Source organism: Colobus angolensis, unplaced genomic scaffold, assembly GCF_000951035.1.
Source record: "Colobus angolensis palliatus isolate OR3802 unplaced genomic scaffold, Cang.pa_1.0 Scaffold72, whole genome shotgun sequence".
Classification (NCBI taxonomy): Eukaryota; Metazoa; Chordata; class Mammalia; order Primates; family Cercopithecidae; genus Colobus; species Colobus angolensis.
The window spans coordinates 2,340,105-2,359,781 of NW_012120932.1; the positions used below are offsets into that span (position 1 = coordinate 2,340,105).

At 42.3% G+C, this 19,677-nt stretch overlaps 1 protein-coding gene across 1 annotated transcript in view; it reads left to right on the forward strand.

The window, feature by feature from the left end:
* Positions 1–2: 2 nt before the first annotated feature.
* FAM120A (family with sequence similarity 120A) overlaps positions 3–19,677 on the forward strand; it is a gene marked incomplete at its 5' end in the record, with an annotated part of 122,671 nt that continues 102,996 nt past the window's right edge. Inside the window, 1 exon segment of the mRNA XM_011927528.1 lies at positions 3–597. Coding sequence (XP_011782918.1) covers positions 3–597 — 595 coding nt within the window.

The following is a 19,677-nucleotide window of genomic DNA, read 5'->3' on the forward strand; positions in this document are numbered from 1 at the left end:
GGCGGCAGCGGCCCCCGCAGACCCCGCTGCGCCTGCTGGTGGACGCGGACAACTGCCTGCACCGCCTCTACGGTGGCTTCTACACCGACTGGGTCAGCGGCGGCCAGTGGAACCACATGCTTGGCTACCTGGCGGCGCTGGCCAAGGCCTGCTTCGGCGGCAACATCGAGCTCTTCGTCTTCTTCAACGGCGCGCTCGAGAAGGCCCGGCTGCACGAGTGGGTCAAGCGGCAGGGCAACGAGCGCCAGACGGCACAGCAGATCGTCAGCCATGTCCAGAACAAGGGCACCCCGCCGCCCAAGGTCTGGTTCCTGCCGCCCGTCTGCATGGCCCACTGCATCCGCCTGGCGCTCATCCGCTTCCACGTCAAGGTGAGGCCGGGGATCCGGGCGGGCCGGGGACCGGGGCCGCGCCGCACCCCTATCCCCCTTCCCAGGGCACAGAATGTCGCCCGGCCGTGGCGGCGCTGGGGGCAGCGAGCTCCCCCAGCCCTGGCTCGGGATAGCCGGGCCGGGCCGCAAGATGGATGGCCGCGGGTGCAGGCCGCGCGCTGCCCAAGCCCGCCTCCAGCTGTCCCTGTTCGGGGTCCTCGGCCGCGTGGGGACACCTGAGGGCTGGGAGAGAGCACCGGACCAGAATTCGGAGGCGGCAGTGCCATCATCCCCAATATCCTTAGTTTTTCCCGTCCTGTGGGGGCGGGCAGGCTATCACTCACCTTCAACTTTGACAAAATATTACTCCCTTTTCTAATTTAGCCTGTTCTTTCCCAGCAACAGGTTCATCTTGGAAGCAAGCAGGATACAGAGTAATAGAGGGGGTTTCGCCAGGGCCCTTGGGGGCTGCAGATATCACTGCTGCCGCCGCCGCCCTTGCCAATGCTGTTAGCCCGGTGACAGCGAGACGTGTCTAAGGGCCAGTGCCCTGGCCTCTACTTCAGAACGCAGTGCCCTGTCCGTGTTCCTCTTAGTACGGGGTGTTTAGAGAATCTTTCTATGACTTTTTGTGTTAGATTTCAAAGAACCGTGCACTTTGACAGGATGGGATTTTGTCAGTTCTGTGACTTCACGTCGGTGTGAAAGAGGTCTTTAAGGCAGTTCGGTTTTGTAGATCCCACGCGAAAGGAGTCCTTCATAGTCAGGGGGCGAGCTACGCGGGGCGTGAACTCGCAGGATTTATTTTTCGGGTGCACAGTAAGTATTCAGTGACCTTCAGCGGCGCCCTGACGGGTGGGTAATCAGAGCTCTACATCACCGGCCTCCTCTGGCCCTTTGGCAGAGGGTTCCGCAGCTGGCACTGGGCCAGAGGAGAACTTCAGGACCCAGCAGTGACTGTGGAGATAAGCACATACATGATCCTGGACTTCACGTTCTGATTGCTTGCTTTTTTCATTGGTTTTCTTGAAAACAAATTTTGGGGGCCTTTTTGGTGTCTTAGCTCTTGCCACTCTGCCTTCCATCTTGTCATTCTTCGACATTTCCTTGAAACTGCTGGAGCTGAAAGTTTGTGAAATTCTGTCTTCGCGGTTGCCCCCGGTGCCCGCGACGAGATGGTGGTAGTTAAGCCGAAAATGATAGCGGAAGTCCCACCCACGATCCGGTTGCAATTGGTGAGATGGTGTTTAAGTCGTGGGTGGAGGCGGCCGGCAGAGTCCCGATTGGCCCCTACGCCTCGCAGACACACAACTGCCATTCCTCAGGGAAGTTCGGGTGAGAGGAAGTGCCTGCCTAGTCATTTCTGAATCGGAGCCTGGGGCGCTCAGGGAAGTGAGGTGCTGCCATTTGTCTGAGGCGATCCATCTCCCTAATAGAGCGTAAAAGTGTTCATAGTTTAGTCTTGTTCAGAGATGGAAAAGACTACTTAAAAGACAGGATGAGCTGCATTTACTTGCCTTTGGTAACCGCACAGGTATCTACTTAACTAGTCAGGCGACTTTCAAGGGAACACTGTGAATATTATTTAGGATTAGAATCTGTGTGTATGCATATGGTCACTGTATCTTTAAAGAACTGTTGAGTTCTTTTTAATTCTACAGTTTCTTTATCTTTGCACCCCCTTGCATGCCTCGCACACCTAGTAGGTGCTCAGAATTCAGACCAATGTGTAAGTGTTTGGAAACTAGATTTAAGCTCCATTTAAGATCGTCTTATTCACTTAGGTTTCTGGACAGGGGATAATTTTGTTTATTTTGCTTTTGCTAAGCTTTTAATTATTGAGCTAGGATAATATTATAGTGTAAATTGCACAAAATGAATATTGTAATGACTCGATTACTTGGTGGTCTCTTAGCTGGCAACCTTTTTTGAAAAGTGCCTAAGAGATTTAGCTACTAGAAATTTCTCAGCAACCAAGCAAGATGTCAGGAAGTTTGGGTACAATGTTGTGGGGGTTGGCGGGCGTGGGGGGGTGCCTTTACTTTCCTCACTGAAGAATCCTTTTAAGCTCTCTCACTCACGGACTGGTCTCTTTTTAGATGTAATTCTAACAAGCTTGGCTATCTATTTTCTAAACTCAGCTTGAGAAGAGGGTGAAGAGGAGAGTCTGCCAGAGGCAGGAACACCATTAATAGCAAGAAGTGACAACAAGAGTGAAGATTTAAAAAGCTATAAAAAGCAAACATAATTCTGGGGCTATTTTAAGAAAAGGAAAACAACCCTATGTACTTCAGTAGTTCCTGAGGGTAGTACAATGTGTATTCTATAAGGATGATTTTGAGTCATAAAAATTAATATTCAGCATTCTCTGTTTAAGGGATTGAAACAGTGTATACCATTTAATAAAATATACCCATAAAATGGTTAAAAGGTTGAAAACCGTGATGAGGTATGTACTACAGGCCTATTAGAATGGCTAAAAGAGAAAAAACTTTGAGCAATACCAAGTGCTAGCAAGAATGCTGAGCAACTGGATCCTCACACATTGCTTGTGGGAATGCAGAATAGCACCGCCACCCTGGAAGACAGTGGCAGTTTCTTATGAAGTTAAGCATACATTTATCATACCATCCAGCAGTTCCACTCCTGGGTGTTTTCCTAATGAAGACTTTTGTTTGCGCAGAAACTCGTACTCAAATGTCCATAGCAGCTTAAATCATAATAGCCAAAACGTGGAAACAAAGTATCTTTTAATAAGTGAATGGTTAAACTACTGTATGGCCATACTATGGAATGCTACTTAGCAGCAGTAAGGAAGGTGTAGGTAACAACTTGCATGAATCTTTAATTAAGGTTTTATACTGAGTGAAAGAAGCCAGGTTCAAAAGGGATGATTATAAAACTATAGTGATTGGGACCAATTCAGTGGTGCTGGGAGTAGAGGAGAGGAAGGATGTACACATTAAGGGGACAGCAGGAGAGAGCTTTGTGGAGTGATGGAACTGTTCTGTATTCTGATCATGGTGATGCTACCGTACATTAAAATCAGAATGATTCATCCAAAGTAAACGTGTTAATTTTACCGTATGATAATTTTTTTAAGATTAAGTAAAAACCACTGGCAAAGGAATTGACACGAACACTTCAGTATATATAATGTTGGGTAAATGAGACATTTATAAAAACTTTAAGCATCTTACTGGTGCTTTCTCCTGTTTCGTAAATTGGCGGAGGGGCATAATTTCTTGTTACCCTTGCTTAGAGAAATCTTCTTTTTTTTTTTTTTTTGAGATGAAGTGTCACTCTGTTGCCCAGGCTGGAGTGCAGTGGTGTGATCTTGGCTCACTGCAACCTCCACCTCCTGGGTTCAAGTGATTCTCCTGACTCAGCCTCCCTAGTAACTGGGATTACAGGCGTGCCTGCCATCATGCCCGGCTAATTTTTGTGTTTTTGGTAGAGATGGGGTTTCACCATCTTGGCCAGGCTGGTCTTGAGCTCCTGACCTCGTGATCCACCCGCCTCGGCCTCCCAAAGTGCTGGGATTACAGGTGTGAGCCACTGTGCCTGGCCAGGAGAAATCTTTTTTGACTTAGAGATTATTTCTTTTACAGAGTAATAATTGTATTTTTTGTTCAGTAGTAGTAATTGTATTTCTTTAACCATTAGAAGTTGGTCTACATGGAAGGAGAGCCAGAACAATGAAAATAATAATAATACGTTGGCCTGTGTATTGACTAGTTTTGGATAGGTCCTGAAATAGCCTAATTTGAACTTGGTTTTAGCTAGTTACTTGGACAGTTTCCTCTTGTGTGCTTTGGGTCATTATAACCTTTGAAACTTCAGTAAATGACTTATGTTTATTTTAAAATCTTGGTCACTGGAGCTTTCATAAATGTTTCTGCTATGTGACTTGTGGTATCAGTGTAAGGGTTTATAATGAAGTCCTTCAGATCTTCTGAATTTGCTTCCATTGGAGTTTTGTTAAATAATGCTCTTACATAAAATGGCATTCATGCTTTAAGTCAGTGGAAGAATGTGAGGTTAGACTATGGTTTAGAATTTTCATGGTTAGCATAATTACATGTTTGTATTTAGAGATGATTTCTTTTCGTGTATACTTGATGGGGGAGAGAATGGTATCAGACCAGGTCCTTGCTAGGTCCTTTCTCACATATGCCATATCATTTAATCCTCAGAGTGCTTTGTTACCCCATTTTACATGCGGAAAAAACAGGATCTAGTGATTAAGTGACATCTGGGGACAAGTCATTAGTAACCTCAAGACGGAAGTGGAGTGCTAAAGTCAGAGTTCAGCTTCTTTGTGTAAGAATACTTTGTGGGTGTGCCTACCTGCAATTCACCCTCAGGTCAATTATGATAGCTAACCGCTTCTACTATGTTTTCTAGTTAGGATAGGAATAGCCAAGCTTTTACTCAGAAGAAAAAGTTTCTTTTCAGAAGAAAAATGTCCATCAGTAGATCCTGAGCACTGACAGTATATCTCATTCTTTTTTTTTTTTTTTTTGAGACAGAGTCTCGCTCTGTCGCCCAGGCTGGAGTGCGGTGGCTGGATCTCAGCTCGCTGTAAGCTCCGCCTCCCAGGTTCACGCCATTCTCCTGCCTCAGCCTCCCGAGTAGCTGGGACTACAGGCGCCCGCCACCTCGCCCGGCTAGTTTTTTTTTTTTTTGTATTTTTTAGTAGAGACGGGGTTTCACCATGTTAGCCAGGATGGTCTTGATCTCCTGACCTCGTGATCCACCCATCTCGGCCTCCCAAAGTGCTGCGATTACAGGTGTGAGCCACCGCGCCCAGCCAGTGTATCTTATTCTTAAGGACCTTTAATTGACTGGAAAATTTTTAAGATTCAAAACTGACCATATTATACCTCAAACTAGTCATTGTATATATTTCTCTATTGTACTACTTTTATCACTAGTTTAATTCACATAGCATAATGTCTTCAAGATTCATTCATGTTGTAGATTGTGTCAGAAGTTCCTTAACTTTTAAGGCTAAATAATACTCCACTGTGTCTATGTACCACATTTTGTTTATCCATTCATCCACTGGTGGGTACTTGGGTTGCTTCCACTTTTTGACTATTGTGAATACTGAGTAATGGTTTTATGGGCATGGTATACAGAGAGCTGTTCGAGTTCCTGCTTTCGCTTCTTTTGGGTGTATACTCAGAAGTAGAATTGCTGGGTCATATGGTAATCCTCTGTTTTTCTTTTTAAGGAATTGCCATACATTTTCCACAGTGACTGTGTAGGCCATATATTTTATGTCATAAGTTATATAATACATATTATTATAATATAGTTCTATTTTTTCACATTAATGTGATCACACTCTACGTTATTCAGCAGTTTGCTTTTTTATTTGTAAGAAGTCTTTCCATGTCTATACTTAGAGCTCTGAATCTTTTCAGTCCCTAAATAGTATTCCATAATCTATCCAGCCCCGACAGATGGTGTACACATGGTATATACATACAGTAGAGCCGAAGGTATGCACATTTTAAAAGCCACGTAGGGCCGTAGAGTCAACATTGCCAGACCTTCAGACTTCGCAAGAAAGCCAGAAACCCAGAAACCCAGATTTTATTTAAAATTATTCCATTTTAAAAATGCCAAGTGAAGGAAAATTTGGTTCTAAGGTAGCTTCAGCTCTTGTGCCAATAATTTATTTGAGCACTCATCTTTATCAACAATTATCATGGTCATCTAAATCTCTTCCTTCTTTTTTTTTAACTTTAAAATTAAACCTATCAAAAACCACTCTGTCTCTTCCTGTCTGCCTCCTTGAACCTTTTTCAGTGATCAAAATGCTTCCATTTCCTGGGGTTACTGCAATATGTTGTTTCCTTAAATGCCACAATCCTCTTGGCCACTTCCATGGTATATTCTTTATTATGTACTTCTCAGTATTACATCTTTTGAGGTGAGTGCTAACCACAAGTTTATTCAACATCTCACCATTTCAAAGGCACAGCCTCACTGTCCTCAAAGACTTCAGCACCTGGTTTTACATACTTATATATTGTTTATACTGTGTCCCATCAACACAGACACTGACTATTCACATCTCTAATCTGGCATCCTGATTCTGCAACTGGAGTGAATTTCTAATTGTACTTTAGATACTCCAGAGCTTGGACTATATAATTAGTGAGAAAAGTGACCCCACCTTTAACACTTTGAACGCTGTGTCCCTGTCGCCCGTTGCCACTCCCACTGTCTGTCCCTGCTTGCCTTCTGCCATTTCTCTTTTCCCAGCTTGCTATTCCAGCATCCCATCCTCCCAGTCCCTAGAATAATGATACACCAGGCCAATTCTGGCTCAGTAGTCTCCTACTTAACTGTTATACTCTTCCTTTTTTCTGGTACCCTCAACATTTGAATTCACCATATTTACCCAAAAGCTCTAAGAAATGCTTTGCAAACCCTTTGGTGGGTTGTGAAACCAAATTATTGGATGTTTGCCATTATTTAAAAATGACAGAGAATAAAATAGAATGAAAAATAGAATGCAAGGCATATACTATAAGTAAATTCCTTGTTATTACACTTTTGTATTACTGTAGGTAGCAGTCAGAATGGCCTCTGCACCTACCCCCGCTCCCCGGCGGAACTAATCTTGCACAGCTTTGGCAGGGTCGACGGCCACATCTTCAGGGAGGTCACTCTCCTGTTGGGACTTGAGCAAAACCATTAAGTCCAAATTCCTTGTTCAGACTTGTAGACCTTCCTGCGACCTGAACTCATTTGACCTTACTTCATGTTTCACAATCCCTCTACTGTACTTTTTTAAATGTTCCCAACCCAACTGCTCACTATTTCCCCAAGAAATATCCAGCTTTTGCTTATGTCATTCCCTCTTGTTTAACTACTGTACTGTGTCCTACTTTTGCTCATCAAAGTTTTACTTATATTTCAAAGCCCATGTCAAATGCCAGTTCTTTGTGGAATCTCTTGATATTTGAAAAAGTGGACCGGGAGCACACACACAGCATAGTGTGTTTGCCGTGGACATTCTGTAGTCTGTTGTATTGCACCTACCTACATAGCTGCATATTTACCTCCCCCCGCCACCCGTAGTCTCCTTGAGGCCAGGGACTGTGTGTTTACTCCTCTTGTACCCCCTAATGCTTACTGTAGGCACTCAACTCTAATCAGAATATTTGCTGCGTTCCATTATATAGCCAGACAAATTATTTCAAAATCTGGATCAATGGCCATTACTTAAGATTTGTTTTTTTTTTTATCTTAAATTTCTCATACACTCTTTTCTGACTGGTTCCCAGTGGTGGTTAATTCTCCTCTCAGCAAAAGCTTGAGTGCCTGTTAATGCTCAGGCCTGGAGGAGTGAACAGAACAGGAAAGGAAGGAAACCTTCAGGGAACCTATAGCCTCTGGGTTGAAGAGGTTCATTTAAATCCTTTTTTTCTTGTTTGGAACTTTCTTTGATACTGTAGAACAATATATTTACTCAGTGAAGACCTGTGAGTGGCTCTCAAGTAGGGTTAACAGTTGAGACATTTGGCAGGGGACATTTCGCAGTGCCTGGAGGCATTTTTGGTTGTCACAGCTGGGGGAGGATGTTAACTGAAGGCATCTATTGGGTGGAGGCCAAGGATGCTGCCAAACATTCTACAGTGCACAGAACAGCCCCCATAGCAAAGAATAATCTGGCCCAAAATACCAGTAGTGCCAAGGTAAGGAAATTTTGGTATGAGCGAATCAAAAAATTCTAAGCTTTATGCCTTTGTAAAGTCATATAAATGTTTGCAATAGAGATGTCCAAGTATACCAGGAAGAAAGTAATCAAAACCACAACTTAATTTTCTGAATCAAAATACACACAAGTATACTTCCTCCTATGTCTAACATGTTTAGATCGACATTGTTCTTCATTTTAGTTTTCTGAAATTTGTATGAATAGGAAGAAACTAATTAACACATAGTACACAATCCAACCTTAATAAGCACTATACCGTAGGAATAAATGTCAAATATCGCGTAATATGAAGAAGAGAGATTTTAGGATTTGAAAAATTAGACTACTTTTCAGTAGATTTGTAGGCATAATTTTCTAAATAAAACAGGCATTTAAGTGAATCACAGTTCAGATAAAAATATTCTTAAATTCTCTAAATGTCTCCATATAGTTCACCATTTATTTCACTTTTGCTTTTTTTTTTTTTTTTTTAAATTCAAAGTCTCACTCTTTTGCCCAACCTGGAGTGCAGTGATACGATCTTGACTGACTGCAACCTCTACCTCCTGGGTTCAAGCGATTCTTCTGCCTCAGCCTCCTAAGTAGCTGGGATTACACGCCATGCCAGGCTAATTTTTCTATTTTTAGTAGAGACGGGGTTTCACTATGTTGGCCAGGCTGGTCTCGAACTCCTGACCTCTGATCCACCTGCCTTGGCCTCCCAACGTGCTGGGATTAAAGGCGTGAGCCATTGCGCCTGTCCCCATTTTTGTTTATTTTTATGTTTTCTCTAGAAGTAAATCTGATGAAGACCTTGCCTGTTATCCATCTCTTAGAACGGTACTTGGTGTGTAGTACATGCTCAGAAAATATTTGATAAGTGGATATGAATCACCAGTTACAGGCAAGGAAGTGTGATGACAGAAAGATGGTAGGAAGCAGAAGTTTTAAAGTCCCCGTAGAGTTAATTCCAAAATCACTGGTGTCAGCTTGGCCACCTGGTGCAGAGCTTTTATCTTTGAATAAGCCTTTTATGCTTCTTAACTTAGGAGATGTGTTGAGGGCATAAAAGGCGTGACTGCTTAGGGAAATGGGCTGCATTTAGCCACTTTTCCTCTTGTTATGCCTTGCTTTAAAACACATTGTTTCTAGGCATCTTAGGGAAAAGTGTAGACTTGAACTTGACCCACTGCAATATTTGCAGAGGTGATGGTCAGTCTGCATTATAGAGTTTAGGATCCATGATTTAGAAACAGTACTTTTGTGCTCCAGTCATTTGGCATTTCTCAGTTGTCTCTAGAAGCAATTAACTTTCTTGAAAGGATGAATTTACCATGTTGGTGTTTTACTGGTTAGTGCAGGGAAGTATACTAGAGGGTTTATTGCTGGAGGGTTGACTTGACAGGTCTGAAGTGCATCGTTCATCCTCTGAGCTGGAGCATATTTATGAACAGTAGGAACAAACCAGCCCAGACTGTTGGAGGGGGTCACTGGGCTGCATGGATGAGATGGTTTAATTTCCTGGACCTATGAAGAGTTTGCAAGTGTTACTATCTTGAAATAAATAGTATCAACCTGAGATTCTTTTTCCTAAATTATGAAAATTGAAATGTTATGTTTTATATTTTGGAATGATATTTTAATAAGAATGATGTTCCTAGGATTTAGCTGAGTCGTTAGATTACTAGAGTAGGCTAAATAGATTATGAATACAAATTATGTGGGTGTTTCCTCCTTTTATCATTTTATTATTTTTAAAGTTTGTAAAGTTTAATTTGCATTTCTTTCATGACATCCACTCCTTTATTATTGTTATTATTGTTAATATTTTTAGAGGGAAAAATCAAACAGTTTTACAATTCGAGCATCCCAAATCTGAAGTGCTCCAAAATCCAAAACTTTTTGAGCACCAGCATGATGCACAAAGGAAATGCTCATTGGAGCGTTTTTGATTTTTGATTTTTGAATTTAGAATGTTGAACTGGTAAGCATAAGAACAAATATTCCAAGACCTGAAAAAGCCTGAAATCCAAAACACTTCTGTCTTAAGTGTTTCAGTAAAGGACACCTAACCTGTATTATTGAATAACCATTGAACCAGACTGTGATCACATCACAAGCAGTGTGTGCAAAAGAGATTGCAAAAGCAAAAAAGAAGTATCACCCTTTGATACAGCCGGGCAGATACAAACTATTACATACATGCTATTTGTCGTTAGTCAAAGGAAAAGGAAAACCCTCCCTTTTTATAAGTAGGAAGTTAATTTTGGAGCCAAGCACCTAGGCCTTCTGAGAAGACAGGGAGATACCCTTCTTTTTATTATTATTGTTAATTAAAATTGTGGTAAAATACGCGTAACATAAAATTTACCAACTTAACCATTTTTAAATGTACAGTTCAGTGGCATTAAGTATATATATGTATATATATATATATATTTGAGATGGAGTCTCACTCTGTCACCAAGGCTGGAGCATGGTGGTGTGATCTCATCCCACTGCAACCTTTGCCTCCCAAATGCAAGCAATTCTCCTGCCTCAGCCTCCTGAGTAGCTGGGATTACAGTGTGCGCCTGCCACCACACTCCGCTAATTTTTGTATTTTTAGTAGAGACAGGGTATCACCATCTTGGCCAGGCTGGTCTTGAACTCCTGACCTCAAGTGACCTACCACCCTCGGCCTCCCAAAGTACTGAGATTGGCATTAAGTATATTCACATTGTTGTATAACCACCACCACCACCATCCATCCCCAGAACTTTTTCCTCATACCAAACTGAAACTGTGTACCCACTAAACTGTAACTCCCCATTCCTTCTGTGCCCCCAGCTCCTGGTAACCACCATTCTACCCTCTGCCTCTGAAGTTGTGTACTCTATGAACGTCATATAATGAGATCGTACAGTATTTGTAATTTTGTGTCTGGTTTATTGCATTTAACATAATGTCTTCAAGGTTCATACATGTTGTGATGTGTCAGAATTTCCTCCTGGAGGCTCAGTCACATGCTGTTGTATTGGGTAGACCACATTCTGTTTATCCATTCATCAGTGGATGGACACTTGGGTTTCATCCTTTTTGTCATTGCGAATGGTGCTGCTGTGAACATGAGTGTACTGACATCTCTTCGGACCCATTCTTTCAACCTAGAAGTGTAATTGCTGTATCATAGGGTAGTTCTGTGTTAAGTTTTTTGAGGAATCATCATACTATTTCCCAAGAGGCCACACCGTTTTACATTCCTACCAGCAATGCACAAGGGATATATTTTTCTCCACATATTCTTGTTGACACTTACTTTCTTTTTTTTTTTAAATAGTAGCCATCCTGGCCGGGCGCGGTGGCTCAAGCCTGTAATCCCAGCACTTTGGGAGGCCGAGACGGGCGGATCACGAGGTCAGGAGATTGAGACCATCCTGGCTAACACGGTGAAACCCCGTCTCTACTAAAAAAAGTACAAAAAACTAGCCGGGCGAGGTGGCGGGCGCCTGTAGTCCCAGCTACTCAGGAGGCTGAGGCAGGAGAATGGCGTGAACCTGGGAGGCGGAGCTTGCAGTGAGCTGAGATCTGGCCACTGCACTCCAGCCTGGGTGACAAAGCGAGACTCCGTCTCAGGAAAAAAAAAAAAAAAAAAAAATAGTAGCCATCCTAATGGGTGTGAAGTATACAGTGTCTCATTGTGGTTTTGATTTATATTTCTGTAATAGTGAGTGAAGCTGAGCATCTTTTCATGTCCCACTCCCTTATTTTAAGACATGTTTTTCTTGTTTTTAAGATCACTGTACCCCATTCTCATTTATTCTAAATGAGATGTGTAAGATAAGCTTGTTTAGCTATGATTTCGCCTTACCTGAAGAGAGAGTTCTTTTTAGAGGCATTGCTGCTACGTGTCATAGCATTTAAATTGCCCTTCAAACAGCAACAAAACTCTGCCACCAAATTGGAGTTGACTTTTTTTAATGTTCTCATTCTTTAGTTGCACTAGAGTAGGGAGCAGCAGCTTCAGTGTTAGTTTTTCCCACCTCAGAGCTATTGACTGCCCATTGGGAAGAGGCCCAAAACTGCCTTTTTGGTAGTTGTTTTTTAAAACAAAGTAATTTAGGTGAACCTATACGCTTTTATGATCTGGTTGCTTTTTATCTTCTGAATCAGATAGTGGGCTGGAGGATGTGTCACGTTGTCGCCTGAACTGGTGTCAAATGATTTTGAAGAAAAGCTACGTGAACGCTGTTTTCCTAGTGTCAGAAAATCTGTGTATGAGAACCCATAGCATTTCAGGTCCTGTGTGAAAAGCATAAAGAAACCTTTTTACGCAGCTTCCTTAAAAGGACATAGTAACTGACATTTGTCAAGTGCTTATTATTTGTGAATGCTTCTGAGCTGTTTACATGTAGTATGTTTAATCATCGCAGCTACCCTGTGAGATAGAGGAATACTATTATTCTTACAGATGAAGAAATGGAAGTACACAAAGTATTAAAGTAGGCAGTGGCGTTCACCCAGCTGGTGCCAGAGTCACAAACCTCATTGTAGAAGTGTTTCTTCACTGGAGACTAGGAGTAAGTAACAGTGTTAAGTTTTTTTTCTTATGGGGTCGTCCCGTAGCTGTGTTTCAGAATTAATAAACATTATACTTGCCAAGTAAGCTTGGGAGTTTTTTAGTCGTTATTCTTTGTAAAAGTCCTGAGTTTTGATATATCTGCCTTTTTAATGATGAAATGTAAATCTAATGAGATAAAAAGATTTACCTAGGAATATTTGGTAAATTTAGAGTGGCATAAAATTGTCATCCTAAATGAAGTACAGAGTACTTTGTTGAGACCAGAAACGGGCCCTTTTGCCACTTCTTAAACTTCTTAACACTAATGACACCTACCATATTTTTTGAGGAGGGGGTAGACCGGGAGGAAGAAGCTGAGAAGTGTTGTGCTTCCCATGCTGGCTGCCGCAGGTTAGAGTGTTCTATTGGACACTGGCCCCCTCATCACTTCACAAGTGATGAGAAGCAGAATGCTCCTCGAGGTTGTTTACAGAAGGAATTTGAGAGTTTCACTTCCTTGATCTCAAAGCTTGCATTTTGATAGAGTGGAAACGGTAGCCCTGACAAAAATTAATCAAGGCCTGGTGCTTTTGAAATGGCAGATACTTTCAGTGGCTACTAGCCTGGGACTTTCAGTAAGGAGGCAGCTCATAGTTAGAAGTCTGATTTACCTCTGATGAGTGACTTTACCCCCTTTCAAGGGCTACCTGTAAGTAAGTGTTTTCAGGGCTTAATTTTTTACGTCATTTTGTGCTTCGAGGGGGTTCAAAATGAAATAATCTCAACATTGTGTTTAATAGTTTTAATTCACTTCTGAAATTAACATTAAGAACTGGAAGTACACATTTCATTATATTATGCCCAGTCCAAGCCAGGTGTTGGAAGGCCAGGGAAGAGAAGAAGCAGATACATAAGAGTGAGAGAGTAGCTTAGTACAGGAGAAGGGAAAACAGGAAGGCACTTCAGAAGACCAGATGAATAGCATGGGAGCTCAAGTCTGTCAGACCCTGAATCCCCAAAGCTTCAGCCTGGTACTTAATGTTTATTCTTAATTAAATAACTGCCTCGTAAGTTATTTTGATGCAACCCAGAATCTTTTTTCCATTCCCACCCAAACGTTGCATTGTATCATCTTTTTACCCCTGCTCATGTCCTTGACCAGATTTTTAACCAGACTTTCCATGATTTAAATCTTAAGGAATTGTATATTGGGCCTCTTACAAATATTCTTAGTAGTTTGCATTTATTCACTCATAAATTAATTGGTAACCAAATTCCGTACTTTGTAGGTTTTCCTGTTTCTTTCAACTGGACTATCTGTGGGAAGATTTCTGTTTTTATGTAATAGGCTTTTTGAAACTTGCATTAAGGCCAGGATTTATTTTTCATGTGTCTGTTATACTTTGTTCATCTAATAAAGTGGTTTGAAATAGTCTTTCAGGCTGATGTCTTGTCTTCTAGAATATTGACTTTTTTTTTTTTTTTTTAGAAAAATAAACTTACTTGGAATAATTTTATAGAAAATTTGCAAAGGTAGTACAGACTTCCCAAATATCCTTCACTCAGCTTCCAGGGAATGTTCACTTCCTGCTGGCTGGCACAGTGATCTAAACCAAGAAACTAGCCTTGGTAGACTACTGTGAACTTCATTGTGGACTTCATTTGGATCTCATCTGTTTCCCACCAGTGTCCTTTTCTCTTCCGGGACTCTGGTCAGGACCTCTGGTATCCTCCATCCCCTGTCTTCTGGGACGGCTTCTCTGTGTGTCTTTGGTGATCTTGACACTTTTGAGGAGTACTAATTAGGTGTTTTATAGAATGTCCCCAATCTGGGTTTGTCTGATGCTTTCTCTATATTAAATTATGGCGTGTGTTTGGGAGAAGACTAGCCCAGAGGTGTAGGGCGCTTCTCAGCACCCCACATGGCACATGGCATTGACTTGGCTTAGCACTGGATGATGCCAACCTTGGTTGCTTGGGTAAGGAGCTGTCTGCAGGTGTTTGCTCTGTAGTGACCAGTTTTCCTTTCGCTCATTTGTAACATCCTCATCCTTTGGAAGCAGTAATTAAGTCCAGCCCACATTCAAAGGGGAGAGGGTTAAACTCTACCTGTTGGGGAGAAAACGATATGGTATTATTTGAATTTTTCTGTAGGGAAAATGTGTCTCTTCTCCCTTCATTTATTTGATCATTTATTTTTATCATTATGGACTCCTGTCCTCTTTCTAGGGTCATAATCAATTCGCTTGGGGTCATATCCAGCTCTGCCCTATCCTTGCTCACATTATCCTGGCTCTGGCTGTGGGAGCTCTCTTGGGTTGGCCCGTGTGACACATGCCATGCTTTTGTTTTGGGAGAGCTTCCTTGCTTTCTGGACCTACAAGACGCTTTAGGTGTCTGGACCTACAAGACGCTTTAGGTGCACCTTGTGTTTTCCTGCTCCAGTGTCAGCTGTCTCCAAAGAGAAGCCCTGGTTCTTTGTCATGGAGAAGGTGCCTGGAAACCTTGGTCTGGGCACTGGTGTGGTCCTGCTGCTGGAGTGTCTCTGTGTCTGGGCCCTCGCAGCTGACAGCTTCAGGTGCTCCTGCTGCTTGGGGGCCCCTGTGAGGAGATCTGTGTGGACACCAGCTCTTCCATTGTTTCTGTACCCACCTATGTGTGCATTTTCGCCTCAACACCAGTTCTCAGTGATGTCTCATGGCTAATCCAGCACCATGAGGTTCATTCTAGCCTTCTCCTTTTGCGTGATTATTTGTAGTTTCTCTGACAGTAAGGACCTGGCTCATACAGCATTTGCTTTAACCCTAGTGTTCCTGCAAAGTAATTTCAGAATTGTTAATGCAGATTCTGGGAGGCATGCTTAAACAAGTGGAGTATGCTGGTTCCCAGGTACTCAAGCAGTTTCAATGAGGCTATTTCATACATTTTATAATACAATTGTATACATTTGTCAGTCTGCATTCTACCCTGGCATCCCCTGACACCCTGATTGATTTGTGTTTTCATTTGCATACGTTAAAGTTTATTCTGTGTGTTGTACAATTGAATGAGTTTTGACAAATGCAGAGTCATCTTGTTCCTACCACCACTAGGCAATTGACTTTTAACTCTTTCATTCAGAGTTTTTTCTGATTTTCTTTGCCAGATCTGCTGTCACCACTCCCAGCATTTCCCCCACTGAGTAACTGCGGAACTACACTTCCATACTTCCATTATTCACCCATGGAAAAGGACATCCTCTCTGTTACTCTGGTGGTTTTTAATGCCAGGCTGCACTTCCTCAGATAAAAGCACAATTAATTTTAATGAGAAGGAAGAGTTCTAGAATTTTAGAAGTTGAAGGAATATAGAGATCTATGAGATTTTACTTTGGTTGTTGGGGAGGTTGTCCTGGCAGGTTGGGTATCTGGGGCAGAGCTGAAGCATAGACTCTGATTTACGCCCCCTCTCCCGTCCCCCAACCCTCTTTACTCAGGAGACTTGAGAAAGGAAAGATGGGCTGAGGCCAGGTTGGGAGAAGTCCTACCTTTGCTGCGGGTGTGAAGCTGTGTTCATGGGTGTGGTCCTTTATCTTTTGTTTTAGAACACAAATTCTAACAGTTAGATGTTTGTTTAATGCTCTGTCTGGTTTTGGGAAGGATTATGGTATTGTTAATCATTTGCAAATTAGAGTCGTACTGATGATCTCAGCTCACTGCAAGCTCTGCCTCCCGGGTTTACGCCATTCTCCTGCCTCAGCCTCCCCAGTAGCTGGGACTACAGGCGCCCGCCGCCTCGCCCGGCTAGTTTTTTTTGGTGTGTGTTTTTTAGTAGAGACGGGGTTTCACCGTGTTAGCCAGGATGGTCTCGATCTCCTGACCTCGTGATCCGCCCGTCTCGGCCTCCCAAAGTGCTGGGATTACAGGCTTGAGCCACCGCGCCCGGCCATCACTTTGCTTTTTAATGCCAATCTAAAATCAAGTGTTCTGAGCAAATAGGTGATTCTGTTATGGGTGGAGGAAGGAGGTAATTGTGAAAAGCCCCACATGCCACCTTTGTTTTTTTGGTTTTTTGTTTCTTTTTTTTGAGACGGAGTTTCGCTCTTGTTGCCCAGGCTGGAGTGCAGTGGTGCGATCTTGACTCATTGCAACCTCCACCTCCCAGATTCAAGAGATTCGCCTGCCTCAGCCTCCTGAGTAGCTGGGATTATAGGCGCTAGCCACCACGCCTGGCTACATTTTTTGTATTTTTAGTAGAGTCGGGGTTTCACCATCTTGGCCAGGCTAGTCTCGAACTCCTGACCGCAGGTGATCCACCCACCTCGGCCTCCTAAAGTGCTGGGATTACAGGCGTGAGCCACTGCGCCCGGCTACCACCTTTGTTTTATAAGGTTCTACTGGATATTGGCCTGTACTGGATAGACTGTATCTTACTAGTTTTAATTTGCTAATTTAAGGACTCTTTGGGGAACCAGCAAATGCAACGCCAAAACTGGGGCAGTTCTTAATTTGTTTTGGTGCTTGCTGGCTGCCAGCACCAAGCTAGACCCTTGATACAAAGCTGCGTAAGCTGTGCCCCTTGTCATCTTGGAGAGACATACATGTAAAAGACAGTAGTTTGTCTGGAGTGCTGTAACAGAGAGATGACCAGAGTGTAGGTATGGTTTATAATAGTACTTCCTCAGCTTTTTGTTAGTTTTTTTTTCTTTTAAAAAGGGATTTTTAAAGCATAATTCCACCACCCTGATTACAACTATGTTGGCCTTTGCCTTTTTCTTTCCAGCCTTTTAACACAAATGAAGTTTTATCTAGTTGTGTATACATGATATTGTATTCTGAAATGCTTTTGTTTAATACTTTACCTGAAGCTTTTTCTGTTTCTCCACAGTACGGTGTAGTGACTGTGTCTATCTCTGTAATTTATTTTTTTCCCTTAGGAGTCTACCGTGATCCTTTTTATGCTTCTAATGTTGTTTATTTAGTGAATTGGTTTCTTAGGCTCTATTTCCTGGAGTGAGGTTACCGGGTTAAAGAGTGTGAACGTTTTACAGCTCTTGAAATATATTGCCTGCTGTTTTACAACACTGACCGCATTACTTGAAAGCTGCCAGATTAGACCTGATCCCTGCTACTCTCAGACTTCATCATGCCCCACTTTTCCTCTGGATCCCAGGGTCGGAGCGCAGTGGGTCCCTCTGTCCAGGCAACAGGCCAGGCTCACTTCCTGACCTTTGTACGTCTCCCTCCCATGCCCCATGGGTACTCTCCTTGGAGGTCCTGCCCAGGGCCAGCCCCTCCTTTCAGATCTTGGTTAGAAAGCCACTTCTTGTGAGATGCCTTTGCTTCCACTGTGGGCCAGCAGCCCCTTCTCACCCAGGCGTTGTTCCCCACCCTGTGAAACTGGGAGATGAGTGCTGGCTGTCTCTGAAGTCCCTGCTGATGGAGGTGGGCAGGGCTGGGCTCTCACCTCCTTTTAGCCTCTGTTTTAGTTCTGCCCAGCTTCCTTCCCAACATGTGTGAATCTAAGGAACAAGCTGCCTTTTCTAGATCTCCTTGGAGGAGTGAGGGAGGGTGAGCCAAGAAGGGAGTGGTCACTTACTGTCTCCTTTCATTTTCGTATCTCTTAATAGAGTGTACAGACGTAACTATTAAAGATGTCTGGAAAAAAACCAGTAATTTCTAATGATTTTAAAGTAGTTTAAAAATCACTGTAAATGTAAAGTTGTACATAATAAAAGGATTTGAGGTAAAGAACTTGGATTAGAAATTACCATTTCTAGAAGTGAGAGGATGAAGCAGGCCTAATTTTAGATTTTTAAAAAATCTATTCTGTTTTAGCTGGTGTACAGTGTTTTTAGACTGAAGGATAAAACAGTAGTTTCCTATTCTAAAGAATAGAATGTTATTTGACTGATTGGATGTTGTTGTGTTTTTTTCTTATAAAGTAAAATGTTTTTACTGAAATATTTACCAAGAATTCAGAAAGTCATTTCTTCTTTTACGTACGCATCTTGAAAAGGTTTGCTTTGCCTCTCAGTGAGATTTCATTATAGCTAACTTTCCAACAAAATGTGGCAATTGCTTTTATTATGAAAGTTGGTGAGAAGTGAGGTAAACTCTACAGTGATGTCCAGTAGAATTATCTGAGGTAATGAGAATGTTCTGTCTGTGCTGTTCGATTAGTATGTTAGCTTCTGGTGTCCTGTGACCTCTCAGTACTTGAACTTAATTTTGAATTTAATTTAATATAAACTTTCTCTCAGTGTAGCCACACATTGGACAGTAGTTTTAAAAACTTAAGGTTAAGAATGGCACACATTTTTCTCCTCTAAGGCCCTGTGGAGAGTTAATACTCCTTTGTTACTGGAATCACCTAATTTAGTTTAAATTAATGTTCTCTAAATTACCTTATCCATTGTAGAAACAAAAAATCTGCCAGAATTTTAGTTGTATTAATGAGTATGTGAAACAGCAGGAGAGAATTTGGTGGTCTTGGACTATAAATCATTTAGAACATTTTTTCCGGGTGTTTTTGCTATATTTTTTGGACTAGAGAGTCCAGAGGACTTTGACTTCTCAGAGGTGTTGCTTCTCTGCTTGCTCCTTCGTGTGTTGTGGAAATCCGAGGTAGTGTGGATGTTTCCGTGGGGATTCAGCAGAAGTAAAGAGGGTGTCTTAGATTTTTCATCACTGAAAAGGCAGTTGATGTAGACCTAGTCCTGACATAGTGTGTGGGACACAGAATAAGCCCGTGGCAGTTACATTGAGGGTGAACGTGTGCATCCTTATACAGTCTCCACGTGTGGAAGGCTTTAGGAGGATAATAACTGGTTGACAGGTAGGCGAGGGATCATACTTTTATTTTATTTTTAACATTCTGATGATTTCCCCTGATGCATTTGATCTACTTTGAAGAAATGATTTGGTTTCATTGACACTGGGTGGCTTCTTTCTGTCTCCCTCTTTCCCACCTCTTTATTTTCTTGTGTCTTTCTCCCCATCTCTTCCTTGAAAATACTGTCATGGGGTCTGCTGGCTTTGTGTGTTTTCTTTTTTTTTTTTTTTTGA